The sequence below is a fragment of the Marmota marmota genome, unplaced genomic scaffold, assembly GCF_001458135.2.
Source record: "Marmota marmota marmota unplaced genomic scaffold, marMar, whole genome shotgun sequence".
In the NCBI taxonomy this organism is placed as follows: domain Eukaryota; kingdom Metazoa; phylum Chordata; class Mammalia; order Rodentia; family Sciuridae; genus Marmota; species Marmota marmota.
In genome coordinates this window covers 9,929,292-9,942,718 of record NW_026000016.1, presented here as the reverse complement: position 1 = coordinate 9,942,718, position 13,427 = coordinate 9,929,292, and the positions used below count along the sequence as shown (strand labels likewise).

General features: G+C 40.9%; 1 protein-coding gene across 28 annotated transcripts in view; it reads left to right on the top strand.

Annotated features, from left to right (window-relative positions):
- Positions 1 to 13,427, top strand: part of Svil (supervillin) — a 225,470-nt gene that overhangs the window by 189,851 nt on the left and 22,192 nt on the right. For all 28 annotated transcript variants that reach the window (XM_048809128.1, XM_048809125.1, XM_048809127.1 and 25 more), the window contains 9 exons: positions 2,928 to 3,017; positions 3,107 to 3,193; positions 4,584 to 4,761; positions 6,799 to 6,971; positions 8,607 to 8,762; positions 10,014 to 10,150; positions 10,610 to 10,757; positions 10,885 to 11,030; positions 12,265 to 12,440. In XM_048809128.1, the coding sequence (XP_048665085.1) occupies positions 2,928 to 3,017; positions 3,107 to 3,193; positions 4,584 to 4,761; positions 6,799 to 6,971; positions 8,607 to 8,762; positions 10,014 to 10,150; positions 10,610 to 10,757; positions 10,885 to 11,030; positions 12,265 to 12,440 (1,291 nt within the window). The remainder of the gene's footprint in view (positions 1 to 2,927; positions 3,018 to 3,106; positions 3,194 to 4,583; positions 4,762 to 6,798; positions 6,972 to 8,606; positions 8,763 to 10,013; positions 10,151 to 10,609; positions 10,758 to 10,884; positions 11,031 to 12,264; positions 12,441 to 13,427) is intronic.

Here is a 13,427-nt window from a genome sequence, read left to right as displayed (position 1 = left end):
GCAACTTTGTAGGTTTTGCTTTAGGGAGCCTCACTCTGATGAATAGAAATCCTGACTCACTGTAGACATAATAAATGTTTGCAGGAAAAAGGGAGCAAGGGAGGGAGCAATAACCCTGATTGTGATTAACTCGAATCTTAGTGAAGAGTCCTTTCTAGCAAATCTATTCTTACTTAATCCTAGAATTGTCAAAGGACAGCAGAAGATAATTCACTCTTGCAGAATGAGGTAGTATTTGACTATTTTTTCATCAAATCACAGGACTGTATAATCATGTTTAAAGTAGTTTAGTATGAGCCCGTCCCTTCATTTAACAAAAGCAGACCCTTGGGTGACAAAAGCAAATCCTTGGGTGGTCATTGATTAAATATAACTGGAGCTGAGAACTTGAAACACAGCTCAAGTCTTCAACTTCTAGCTCCAGATCTATCCCAATGACTTTTTTCTTTGGTTTCTTTTTCCCTCTCCCATCTTAAGAATCATATTTTATTTTTAAGTAGGCTCTTCTTACCAAATAACTTTGTCCCTGTGTCCTTGTTTACATTGATGTCAGAGGAAATAGATTTACTCTTATGCAGGTTTGAATAATGAATAGTTCCTATTCCTCAGTAGATGAGTTTGCTTTCCCATTTTCCTGAATAAATCTGGGATATTTACTTAAAACACATATGATTTATTCAATAAATAATTTTCTTACATTTTTAATCTAATGAAATGAAAAAAAAACTATATCCTATTTTTTTCTAATATTTGTTACAATCTACTGGTTTCACTTTAACCATTAGCTTTTTTTTTTTTTTTTGAGTTCCTGGGGACCAATGGCCTTGCATATGCAAGGCAAGATCTCTGAGCTATGTCCACAGCCCTCAACCATTATAATCACTAGCACTTTTTGATTTACAATAATATGGCATCCAGTTTATATCACTACAGAATAAAATATCCCCTTATAAGACAACCACAGAGACTTCCCAACTCATAAATTCTAATGGTAGCTGCAGCAACCAACCAGGAGTTACCACCTATCAGCAAGGCATGATCTCACCCTGGGAAGCTCTTGGTACCCCTTACCTCATTAGAACCTTCTCTCTTGTAGTAGAAGGTGAAAGAGAGTGAGGGAGAAAGGAAGGGAAAAGGTATTTAATGACTGAGGAGCAATATTGGCCAAATTATACTGTCATATTATTATATTGTCTGCATGTACAAACATGTAAGAGCAAATCCCATCATTGTGCACAACTATAATGAACCAATAAAAAATGGGTGGGGGGACCTTCTCCCTGTGCATAGCCCTAGGTTCCATGTAACAACCAGCTCCCCACAAGGTTTCTGTAGTAGTCTAGGATCATCCTGGAAAAAGGGTACTCAACGCATGCCTTTGAATAAGAGATGTGAAAATGTTTACAAAGGTCACTTGCATATTGCTTCTAGAATTAATTAAAAAGATGTATGAGGGAGGGCTTCAGTTTGTTTTAACATTTTGCCATTTAAATATGTATACCCTGCTTCCTTAGAACAAAATCCTTATCCCTAGCTGGGAGAGCCTGGTAGCCCTTTTGTGCACTATCACCCAATGGGCAGCAGGGGGCGCCATAGCAGAGGGATTTGCCGGGTGCCCAGACAGTAGAAAGGGAAGATTTTGCAGGCTACTTTAGCTTTAGAGTTAATAACCTCTGCGCTAATGAATTCTTCTAACATCTTTTAAGCATCCTTTCAGTAGTTAATGATTTTATGCCCCATTTTGGCAGAAATTTTCAAGAAAGTCTACTTTCTCACTGATATAAACCCTTTGCAGGTCTGGCAATTTAAACAAATTTTTAAATATATGTACATATATTCACAAATATATATGCAAATATATGTATATATTGAGAAGTGTTTTCAGAATCTTACCTAAACTTAAGTCGTAAGCCACTTCTTGGTATTTTGCCTTAAATTTTTTTATGCTATAGTACTTTTCCAGCTGACAGGAGGAAGGAGCAGAGTCATTCACTTGGCTTGTAAGTGATAGTGATTTACAGTATCCTCCGGTTGTTTTCAGGGGATGCATAAAGGGGCAAGGTCATCCAAAGATTTCACATTTGTTATGAAAGAATGCAAAGAACATTAACATCTCATTTTTTCCTTATAAATGCACTAATTACTTCCTTTCTCAGTTCTTTCTACTTAGGTTAGAAAAAAAAAATACTTGTTTTCTCTTTATCAAGTTTTCTGGTTCCAGCAAGATATCTTCTTTGATACTGAAATATGCGCTTTTAAAGATTACCCACCTGCTTCTCAATCAATAATATGAGAAAGCCCGTTTCCAGTTTCCAGCCACATCTGAGCTGGGAATGGCCCTCCAACATCAGTTTAAATGCATATTCTCCATGTCTTTCTTCTGACTGGTCAGCACTCTAGGTGACTGACTGTGGAATATCCACAAGGGTAGACTGTTCCTGCCTCCCCTCAGCCTGGAGGAAAACTCCAGTTCTGGAACCACTTGCTGGCTAGTGTGACACAATTTATTCTCAGTCTCCTCCGTGGAAGATAATGCAAATACGCTTTCTCTTCAGTGGCCCCTGTCACTCCAAAATGGCCTTCAGAACCCATAATTCCATTTGTTCAAGCATATTCTGCCTTGTACACTCTTTTATTCCATTTTTGGAGCATCAACATGTTTTGTTACATCTTCACTGTTCATTTTGAAATATCAGCTTGCTGGCTACTTAGTTCTTAGACGTAATAAAACTTTCTCTATAGTTGCATTTGTCCTGCATGGTCATGGTACCTGCCCAATGTATGTGCATGTATGTACACATGGATGCATGGACATGGATTATTATAAGTTGTACAATTTATGCTGGGACTCATGGAGATGCATCAGAGTCACAGAATTTAGAGAAGTAATTTTAAGAGGCTAAATCGCTCCATCGTTTGTTCTGCAGGTTTAGCATCACCTACGGCCATAACTCCAGTAGCGTCCCCTATTTGCAATAAATCAAGGGGTACTACACCAGTTACCAAACCCCAAGAAGGTAAGCCACCAAGGTGCCCAGTATGTCTTGAGTTTCTGATCAGAAGAGTCCTCATGACACTTTCTCACTGATGGTTTCTACGTGCTTAGATATTGAAGCCAGACCAGATATGCAGTTGGAATCGGACTTGAAGTTGGACAAGCTGGAAACCTTTCTAAGGCGGCTGAATAACAAAGGTACATACCAGAAAGAAGCCAGGAGGGAGTTGGGAGGCTTTGACTTAAATCCTTATGGCACATCAAGATTTGTATTTTTAATGAGTTACTAAGAAAACCTTAACAACCTGCTTCTCTCTTAAAATCTCTAAATCTTAATTGTTTGCTTTTTCACCTCAAATAAATTGTCTTCTTTCTAGTATAGCTTTACTAATTCATATTGTAAGCATTATCCTTGTTATCATTCAAAAACTGAAATTTGATCAAGACCAATTCGATTATCAAGCTGTGATTCCCCTGATCATGTATTAAATTGGGGACACCCAATAATATATTTTTTTTTTCTGAATCTAAACCTTGGCATGTATCCAGTCAGAATTGTGAACTCAGTAATTTTACTTTTAACCCTGAATTCATATTGATATACCTATGCAAAATCAACATGATCTTGGGTAAACTTTAAATTGCATATATTAATTTCTAATTGGTTAAAAGCTCATATTCTTTCCTATAATCACATAGGATTTCTAAAAGAAAATCCTAGCGAATAGATATTTAAATAAATATTTCAATACAAAAGTCAATGAAAGTCCCAAAAATATTTCAATACAAAAGTCAATGAAAGTCCCAAAAAAAGAATATGCAAAAATAGCCTTTTATCACTTGATAAAGCATGTCTAGTACTTGCAACTTATCAACTCCAGACACTGGGAGGCCAATGCTTTTGACAATACCTCTAAATTGAAAATATTACAAACAACCATTATAAACTGAAGACATGAAAGTTTAATACACTAACTAAACTGGCTAAGCAAGGAATCCTAACAGTGAAATGTTTATTGAATACAGGTAACAGTAATCTAGCCTGAGGATCAGCCAATGGTTATCATGGCCAAATCAAGCTCTTCACCTGTTTTTATAAATAAAGTTTTATTGGAACATAGCTGTGTCCATTTGTGACCCTTATTGTCAGGAACCCCTTTGGCACTATCAGGGCAGAACTGAGTAGATGTAACATAGGCCATGTCAGTCCCCAGGCAAAGGCTAAAATATTTACCGCTGGTCCTTTGCAGAAAGTTTGCTGATCCCTAATATGGAATTAGGCTGGGATTAGTTGTCCCACCAACAGAAAGAGGTCAGGATCAAAAATGCTCAATGGGCTTGTGTGCCACAAGTTCAGCGTCCTCCCTCCCACCGTTGCACTGTGCCAGTTTTGTGTAGGTGGGAAGTCCTTACGGGAGAAGTCAGGTAAGGGCCCAGCAAGCACTCTGAGGATCACATGCATCACTATCCTGTTTTCTCCACTCCTGGAACTTGGGGGAGGGAGATACTTTTTGAAATACTGTAAGTTTTTGACAGAGCAACTGTTTTGACCAAACTCATATTTTTTTATTTGCTTATTTATTGATAGTTGGTGGGATGCAGGAAACAATTCTCACCGTCACCCGTAAATCTGTTAAGGAGGTGATGAAGTTGGATGATGATGAAACCTTTGCCAAATTTTACCGCAGCGTGGATTGTAATACACCAAAAAGTCCTGTGGAGCTGCAGGAAGACTTTGATGTTATTTTTGATCCTTTTGCACCCAAGTGAGTTATTTCCATCTCCGTCTCCCCTCCACTGGCAAGGGTGTCCTTCCCCTGCGTCCACACAGTCCTTTCACAGGGGAATGTTGTCACCGTGTTATCTTCTCTGAAGTCATTACAGCCACAGTGTTTCTCTAGAGCCAGGTGCATCGTGCTGCTGGCCAATAAAACAGGCATGCTCTGGACCAGATGTGTGTTTGGACAGACCACGTGTACCACAGATGTTTGCCCTATGCCATTAGAGAGGTGTTAGTGGACTTTTTCACATCACTTCAATATTATTTTGCAGTTTTTTTTAGTTTAACATAACTTAGCAGATATTTCTATACCTCTCTCTTTTGACATATTGGATACCTATTCATCACTGAAAAAAATATATGGATGATATGAGCTCAGATTAGCACAACTGACTAGAATATCAGAGGAAGAATATGACCTATCTTCCAATAACATATAAAACCAATAGATCTTAGGGTTTTCTCAGTGATCTACAAAGACATTTATTCACATGAAAACATGACTAAACCACCCAAGAAAAGTTATTTTGAAATTAGGTTTCCATCAGTTGCAATTGCCAGAAAATCACCTAAGTCAAACTGACTTCAGCAAAAGAAAGGCGCAGAGAGATTTACTTTCACATACTGGAAAGTCCAGGCGTGACCTCAAGTTAGGAGGCCCCTCAGAACGCAGTCCCTCCCATAGCTGTTCTCCCCTGAGCTGTTCCACTCTTGGCAGAGCTGTAACCAGGGGATGGAAGGTGACCACCCCAACCTCTGGATTTACAGGTCACTTCTTTGGCCAAGCCAACACAGGCAGCTTTTTTTCCCAGTTATTCCAGCAGAAGTTCCAGGTTTAGTTTTCATTGGATCCCAAGTCCATCCCTAATGCCTTCATCACAGCCAAAGAGATGCTGATTGGTCAGAGCCAGTTCTAGAGCTCCTCAGAGCCAGGGTAGGGGTGGGGTGAGGTGGTTGTCCCTAGGGAAAACCCAGATGCTGTTAGCAGAAGCCCGGAGCCCTGCTGGGCTGGGCTACAGTACAGCAACCCCATCACATCTCTTCTGGAAATCTGTGTAGTCACTAAGTTTTTCTGTACGCCACTCCTGATACATTTTTTTTGCCTATGTTCAGTTTGTTTCTATTTGCACATTTATATTTCCTACCTTAAAAAATAAGCAGTTTGCCATTTTCCACCTTAAAATAATATTTGGGGTATTTGTATACATGGTTATCTAGCCATTTCTCAACCTTCACCCAATCATCATTGTTTAAATTTTTATAAATAATAATTCAAACATTTCTATTTATACACAGAGAGGCAGTGGTATTATAAGAAAGAATTTCAGGCACAGGGACCCATGCACTTGGAATTTGAGTGTAGCGGTGAGACTCTGCTGGGACATCATATAACCAGACCACCACCTCCCAGGCTGGGCGTTAGCCCACAGATTTGTGAAAGTGCGGGGACATGCCACAGATGATTTTTCAGGCCTATTTTATTTCAATACACTTTTCGGAATTGGGACTATTTTTCTCTGGGGGCCAGTGGCTCCCACAGAAGCTAGCCACAGAGGGATGGTGAGTGAACTGAAAAGCTATTTTGTAAAGAGAAACTTTAGTCTGGAGCAAAGAGGATTGAGTGGCCGAGTAATGGTTGTCTGCAGGTAATGCAAAGGTAGACCGGGGTGTATAATTCCGAAGAGAGAATCAGGACATGGGCATGAGAAGGAGAACCCTAACTTCAGAGCTGCCTAAGTGATGGAGTGAGCTGCCGAGTGAAGCCCGGGAAGACCCTGCAGGCGGAGACCAGGGCACATGAGTGGGCGGGGCTTCTGGGATTGTCCAGGATCTTGAACTCGGGCTGGACCCTCCCTCCCACCTCCAGGGTTCTGTGAATACACATCAGGGGAGTGGTAGTGGGCGGAGCTGTAAGAGTATAATGAAAGATTTATAACTTTGGAGCCCATTGCTGCAGATACAAGAAACACAACCCGGTGTGGCCGATATTACAGACTAAGAAGCAGCTGTCTTGGCCCCACAGGTTGACGTCCTCCGTGGCTGAGCACAAGCGTGCTGTGAGACCCAAACGCCGAGTCCAGGCTTCCAAGAACCCCCTGAAAATGCTGGCAGCGAGAGAGGACCTCCTGCAGGAGTACACTGAGCAGAGGCTGAACGTCGCCTTCATGGAGTCAAAGCGGATGAAAGTAGAAAAGAGTGGGTATTCGGCATCACCACACCGCTCTGGGACCTGGGTATCATTTAATCATTTCCTGTTTAAAGGTGCTCAAAGGACACCAATTAAGTATGGGTAATTCAAATTATTCTTGAGTTTTGTCTCAAGAAGTTGGAGGAAAAGGTTTTCTGCCCATTCATTTTCAGTCCCATAGAGAGAGTCTCAACACAATAATTCTCCACTTTTAAGGGCACACTATTTATTTGATCTCTTATGGGAAAACATCCCAAGCTACTGTTTTTCCTAATTCTAGGTGTATATATTATTAATTAACACACAAAGCAATGCTTTCCTTTTGTCCTTGACAGAGGCCCCTCAGGCTGCCGGAGTTGAGATAGGGGTTACTTGTGTGGGAGGGTCACCAGTGGAGAGTGAGCTGTGGACTGCTGCCTCCACTTCACACCAAGAGTCTCTGTTGTTATCTGCCCTTTAATGTGGGATTTCATTGCTCTGAATTAGTGACTTTCATGGTGAAGGTAATGGCAGGCATAATCTTGATATTTTGAATATTCTCACTACATTTTTTTATTTCCCTGTAGCATTCATGAACCAATTTCCTCAAGTTTTTCTTAGAAATATAGTATTTAGATGAAGTAGGTGAGTTTTTTCATTATAACACTAAGGAATTATGAAGTATCAAGTTATATTTCTTTAGCATTAGATCGTAATCCCAGTGAAATAATTTTCTGAATTTTGCTTCAGCATATGTTTTTTGTTTGTTTGTTTGGTTGGTTTTTATTACTGAGGATTGAACTCAGGGATGCTTAACCACTGAGCAACAATCCCCAGTCCTTTTCTGAATATTTTATTTAGAGACAGGGTCTCTCTGAGTTGCTTAGGGCCTCGATAAATTGCTGAGGCTGGCCTTGAACTCGCTTTCCTCCTGCCTCAGCCTGCCAAGCTGCTGGGATTACAGACGTGTACCATCACACCCAGCTCAGCATATACATTTTTTAAAGCAATGAATTGGAGAAATCAAGATTTATTTTCACATATTTTACATACTTTTTCTACTACCTCCATTTTTATGGGGCTCAGAGAATGGTTTTATGAAGACCGTTTGATCCACACATATTTGTTGGTCTAGTATCTTATAATTACAGAGCAGAGGACCTCAAGATCATTTAGTTGATCACTGCCTCCAGAGAAAGGTTAGAACCAAATGCTCCCTTATAGAGTGTTGACTTTTCTGCATATCAAGACATTTGGTGAAAGCCATCAACAGTCTTCCATGGGAATATATCCAGCATCTACCAGTTATTAGGAATTATAACAGCTTTCAGTGGAACTGGAACAAATGAGTCCAGTACCTACTTTTATAACAAAGTGGCTGGTCCTCATTGCCACTCATTTGTCCCTCTGCATAGTGAGGTGTGACACTTGTCAATAAGCAGTTTATTCTTTTATACCATATACTTACATTCCATATTTAGTTCTTTACATAGTGATTGAGCATTGAATTGCATAGATAATCAAACTAGATCATGTGTCCCTGTCAGATCAATTTTCAAAGACAAAAGTAGTGAGTCAGGAATAATTTCTGATTTGTGAACATTGTCACCTTATCTGAATGTCTTGCTTCCCTCTGTGCTACTTTCCCTCTTTGACCCGCCCAGTGTCCTCCAACTCCAACTTCACTGAGGCTACTCTGGCCGGCTTAGCCAGTAAGGAGAACTTCAGCAGCGTCATCCTGCGGAACGTCAACCTGACGGAGCAGAATTCTAACAACAGCGCGGTGCCCTATAAGAAGCTGATGTTGTTACAGATCAAAGGTACCGCTGAGCCACACAGAGAAATGACATGCTTACCCACACTGACCAGTAGTTTCTGTCTGGTCCTGACTGCTCCCTTTGTCACCTGTGAGGGGAAGGGCCTGTGTGTGTTCCGAGACTCTACCGTGGACCAAATCGTCTGCTACCTCCTCTCACTTCAGTGTCACAGAATCCCATAATGTGGGCATTCTCTGCCCATGGGGGCTGAGAGGCTGGTAACGTGCCGAATGTCACGGCTGCTACTGAGTGGCAGAGCTGGAGTGGAATCAGTGGAGATTCTTCCTCTTCCTGCATCTCTTTGCTCTTGCTTCTGCTTTCTCTGGCACCCTGGCACCATGGCCCATGCCCTAATACTGCCATGTAGCCACCAGATGTGCCCTAAATCCACCCTCTGTTCGGTTCTCCTCACTGAGCTAAGGACCCATGCAGGCCAGAAGGAGGAGAGCACATTACTGGGGCAGGAATCAAGTGAAAGCAGAAGCAAATGAGGCAGAGCTGATTTCACTCTCCTGCCTTTTTTATCCACAGCCAGTGAGAGACTCAGAAGACCACAGGGAAGCCCTGGGCTAGGAGGAGAGAGGCTTTGCTGCCTCCTCGTGGTAACCCCTGTAGATGGATCATTGCGAGAAGGATGGATGAGCTATCACCCACCTCCCCCTGGGTTTCCTATGTGCATCTGCAAAACCACCGTCCTTTTTAGTGTATTTAAAAAACTGGTGACCAGCTCCAATAGCCAGTCTCTGTTCCTGTGGTCTAACCTAGAGACCACGCCATGTGTGTGATTGTGGATAGCTTGAAATCAATCAGTCATGCAGGAAAAGGTGTTGAAAACTCCACAGGAAAGAGATCCTATAGAAAGGCCTGCCCTTCCCTGGAACACAGCCAGAGATACCAAGGGTAGGAGGTGGGCTGGGTGGAAAGCTCTAGGAGAGGGAAGAAGAGGAGAAGGAGCACGTTTCCCAATTTCACTGGAGGAGGGGACCTTAATACGTCCGCGCACATACTATACAAAGACACGGACAAAGGTCCTAGGAAGCATGGTGACATTTGGGCAAGCTAGGGGAATTCATTGAATGCTGTCTTCCTGTTGGCCCTTTTAAATTCCTCTCCATGCCATCCAGGGTTAGAGGAGGTCATTTAGTAGACAAGAGTTCTTACACTTGGTAGTTTGTGGCAGTGATGCTTGAGCCGTGGGTGTGTCCTCACCCCAGTCTGGTGTGGGCAAGCAGTGACTCTGGGCCTCCTGTCCAGGAAGAAGACACGTTCAGACAAGGCTGGTAGAACCTCGCGCCTCGTCACTCAACAGTGGGGACTGCTTCCTTCTGCTCTCTCCCCAGTTCTGCTTCCTATGGGTGGGAGAGTTCGCCAACGTCATTGAGAAGGCAAAGGTAGGTGTCTGCATGATAAAATGCTTTAGTTAACGCCTCCTTTACACACAGATGGAATGTTCTCCCACCCGCTAGATCCAAATGGTGGGTGTTTCATTTCAGTGAGAAGGGACAGGTAGTATGTCCTCTTGAGTGTCTCTCAAAGGAGTTTTTGTGAGGGCTGAAGTAGGATTTTCCAGAAGGACTGTGGCCTCTGCCTCCAGTTTTAAAGTCCTGGATTTATTCCTATTCCTGTGTTTAAAAGGAACTAGTACCAATTTAAAGCCCTTTATCCCAGACCCTTAGGAAGTTCTGCCACAGGCCTTTTGAATGAGAATCTCAAAAACAATAAAGCCCAAGGAAAAGGTAGTTTTCAAAAGCATCCTGTTGAATATTAAAGATTGAGAACTCCTGCTGTGTGCCTCTCCATCCAGCCACAGATTTTTCTAGCCAGGTAATTATGTTTCTCTTTTTGTTTAGGCTTCAGAACTCGCAACTTTAATTCAGACAAAGAGGGAACTTGGTTGTAGAGCTACATACATCCAAACCTTAGAAGAAGGAATTAATACACACACTCACGCAGCCAAAGACTTCTGGAAGCTCCTGGGTGGCCAAACCAGTTACCAGTGTAAGAACGGACTGTATTTCAGAAATTGATAAAACTTGAATTTCCTTTTTTCTCCTGAGTTTATTCTTCTAAAGTAGCAACTTTCCGATGTAAAATATGGTGCTCTCCTATTGTTCCCACCCCAAAGGTGCCGGAGACCCTAAAGAAGATGAGCTGTATGAGACAGCCATTATAGAAACAAACTGTATTTACCGTTTGATGGATGACAAACTTGTTCCTGATGATAACTACTGGGGGAAAATCCCAAAGTGCTCCCTTCTTCAACAAAAAGAGGTATAGTCTTCAATAAGAGCACACCTAGGGCACTCTGCACAGGGCTGCCCCACAATAGAGTTAGGAAGTGCCCAGGAAAGGTTAGCTGGAGTTAGTGCCGGTTGTCAAACACAGCAGCTCTTTAGAGGATATTTATTTGGAATTTTAAACCATTACTGCCATCTGCAATACTAATACAGAATTCAGAATATTGTGCCAAAATGGCATGGATCATTGAAGGCTTTTATATTTTAGGCAAATGGAAGCATTGCTTAGCCCTGTCTCTTGAATTTTGTATAAAGATTAAATAAAACATTTTTTAGTCCTTAAATTCCAGGAATAATATATTGATATATATTTAATTTGTGGATCTGCGAGGTAATGTGATTTTTTCCCCACTCACACCAGTAAGTATTTATTCATTACATACATTTCTAAAACCAATAAATATTCTAGGTATTGAGAAAAAAGCAGAAGATACAAAAGGACCTTTAATTTCATTGGGTTTCAGAAGCACATTAGAAAGATTAGAATCCAAAGCTGAGTTGGGTAGATGATATGTATGGGCATGAAAGTGGGAGTAAAACAAGTCAAGGAAAAATAAAAAATGAGGAATAACATTTTAAAGAATCTGATCCTAGTTTAGAGTTTAAAGTAGAGTTTGGATGACTGGAAATGAAGGGAGAATCTTCTCAGAAGAAAAAGTTGTACACAGTTACAGGCATGGAAAGGAGAAATGGCATAACATTCGTGTATTCGTTCAGCAAACACTCAGAGGAAGCCCCTACCATAAATATGACATGATCTCTGCCCTTAAGGATGTTGGATTGTAGGTGAGAGAGAAGATTTCATTGGATCATCAGTATCTGGCCTGAATGAAGCAAATGAGTGAACAAGGGAGGGAGGGAGAAACAAAGGGAGGGGGAGAAAGGAAAGAAGATAAAAGAGCATACTCAAATAACTCCTTTATGAATCGGACATCTTAAGTGGTTTGAGAGTTCAGAGGAGGAGTCATTAACTTGGGCATTTAGAACAACAGGAGGAAATTATACCCCCGCCACCGCCCTGCCAACCCCAGGGCCAGAGGCTGGCTTGGCAGGGCAGTGCCAGCTGGTCAGATCTTTTGACCTTCTTGAGTTATATGGGTTGCCCCGTTAGGCTTTATCATCACCTGTTTGACTCACTGTCTTCAGAGACCTGACTCAGCTGGAGCATATACTTGAGGTGAACAAGTTCTTTTGTGCCATTTCCCCAGGTTCTGGTGTTTGACTTTGGTAGTGAAGTTTACGTGTGGCATGGGAAAGAAGTCACCTTAGCACAGCGCAAAATAGCATTTCAGCTGGCAAAGCACTTGTGGAATGGAACCTTCGACTATGAGAATTGTGACATCAATCCACTGGATCCTGGAGAATGCAATCCACTTATTCCCAGGTATTCCCGCAGTCCACGTGCAGCGTGTAGAGTGAGCAGAATCCCTGTGCAGGCTCAGTTCATGGTCACCTAGTTGTCATTCTTTTCATAAAGGTTTCAGTTCTCATGAGTGATTGCATGCCCTGGACTGTGAATATTCACAAAACAAACGTTTCTTTAGCTTTTACCTAACTAATAGAGAAATATGGATTTTAAGGAAGATGTTTGTATTGCATTTAAGTTTTTGAAGTAGACAAATAGTTTTCCCCTGTAGCATTCCAGGTACTGTTACAGCAGACAAATACCAATTGTTTAAACAAATTTCCTGCCAATCTGAAAAGCTTCCCAGAATCTGCAATTCTGCCATAGATCTGAAGGTGCAAAGCTACTTGTTCCTTCTGATTCCTATCTTCTGAGCATAGTGTTTGAGTCCCAAGAGTTATTTGTCATTTTGCAGTATATGTTTGTGCCTTTTGCCTTTTGGGGTGAAGAGAAGGACAAGAATATGGTATTGAAATAATAATTGTAATTTTAATATTCCCTGTAGAGCGTTAGACCTTTGAAAGTTGTTTTGGTAAATGCAGAGTATGCGCAAACTCTAAGAAATAACATCATGAAAAATAAGAATTCTTACATGCACAAGATTGGTTTTTTAAACTACCAGACCCCTAGAAAATTATTTAAAATATTTGTGCTACATAGTAATAAATTAGAAATGAATATGCCACCAAACAACATAGAATAGTATATAAATTTCAACCTTCTTACCTTGTTTCATGCTTTAAAATTATTGATTTATTATCAGTTTCTTTCTATAAATAAACACTTTTAAATTATATGAATGTAGTAAAAAATTTTTTAAGTCATTCTTTAGCAAATGGCCATTTAATATTAGTACTATAACAACCAGTGTTAAGAACTCAGATGAAGCCTATATTATTTTATCTAATTTTATTCTATCTTAAAGAAAAAATAATTATGAAGCATAGAATCTACATGATGGTCAGT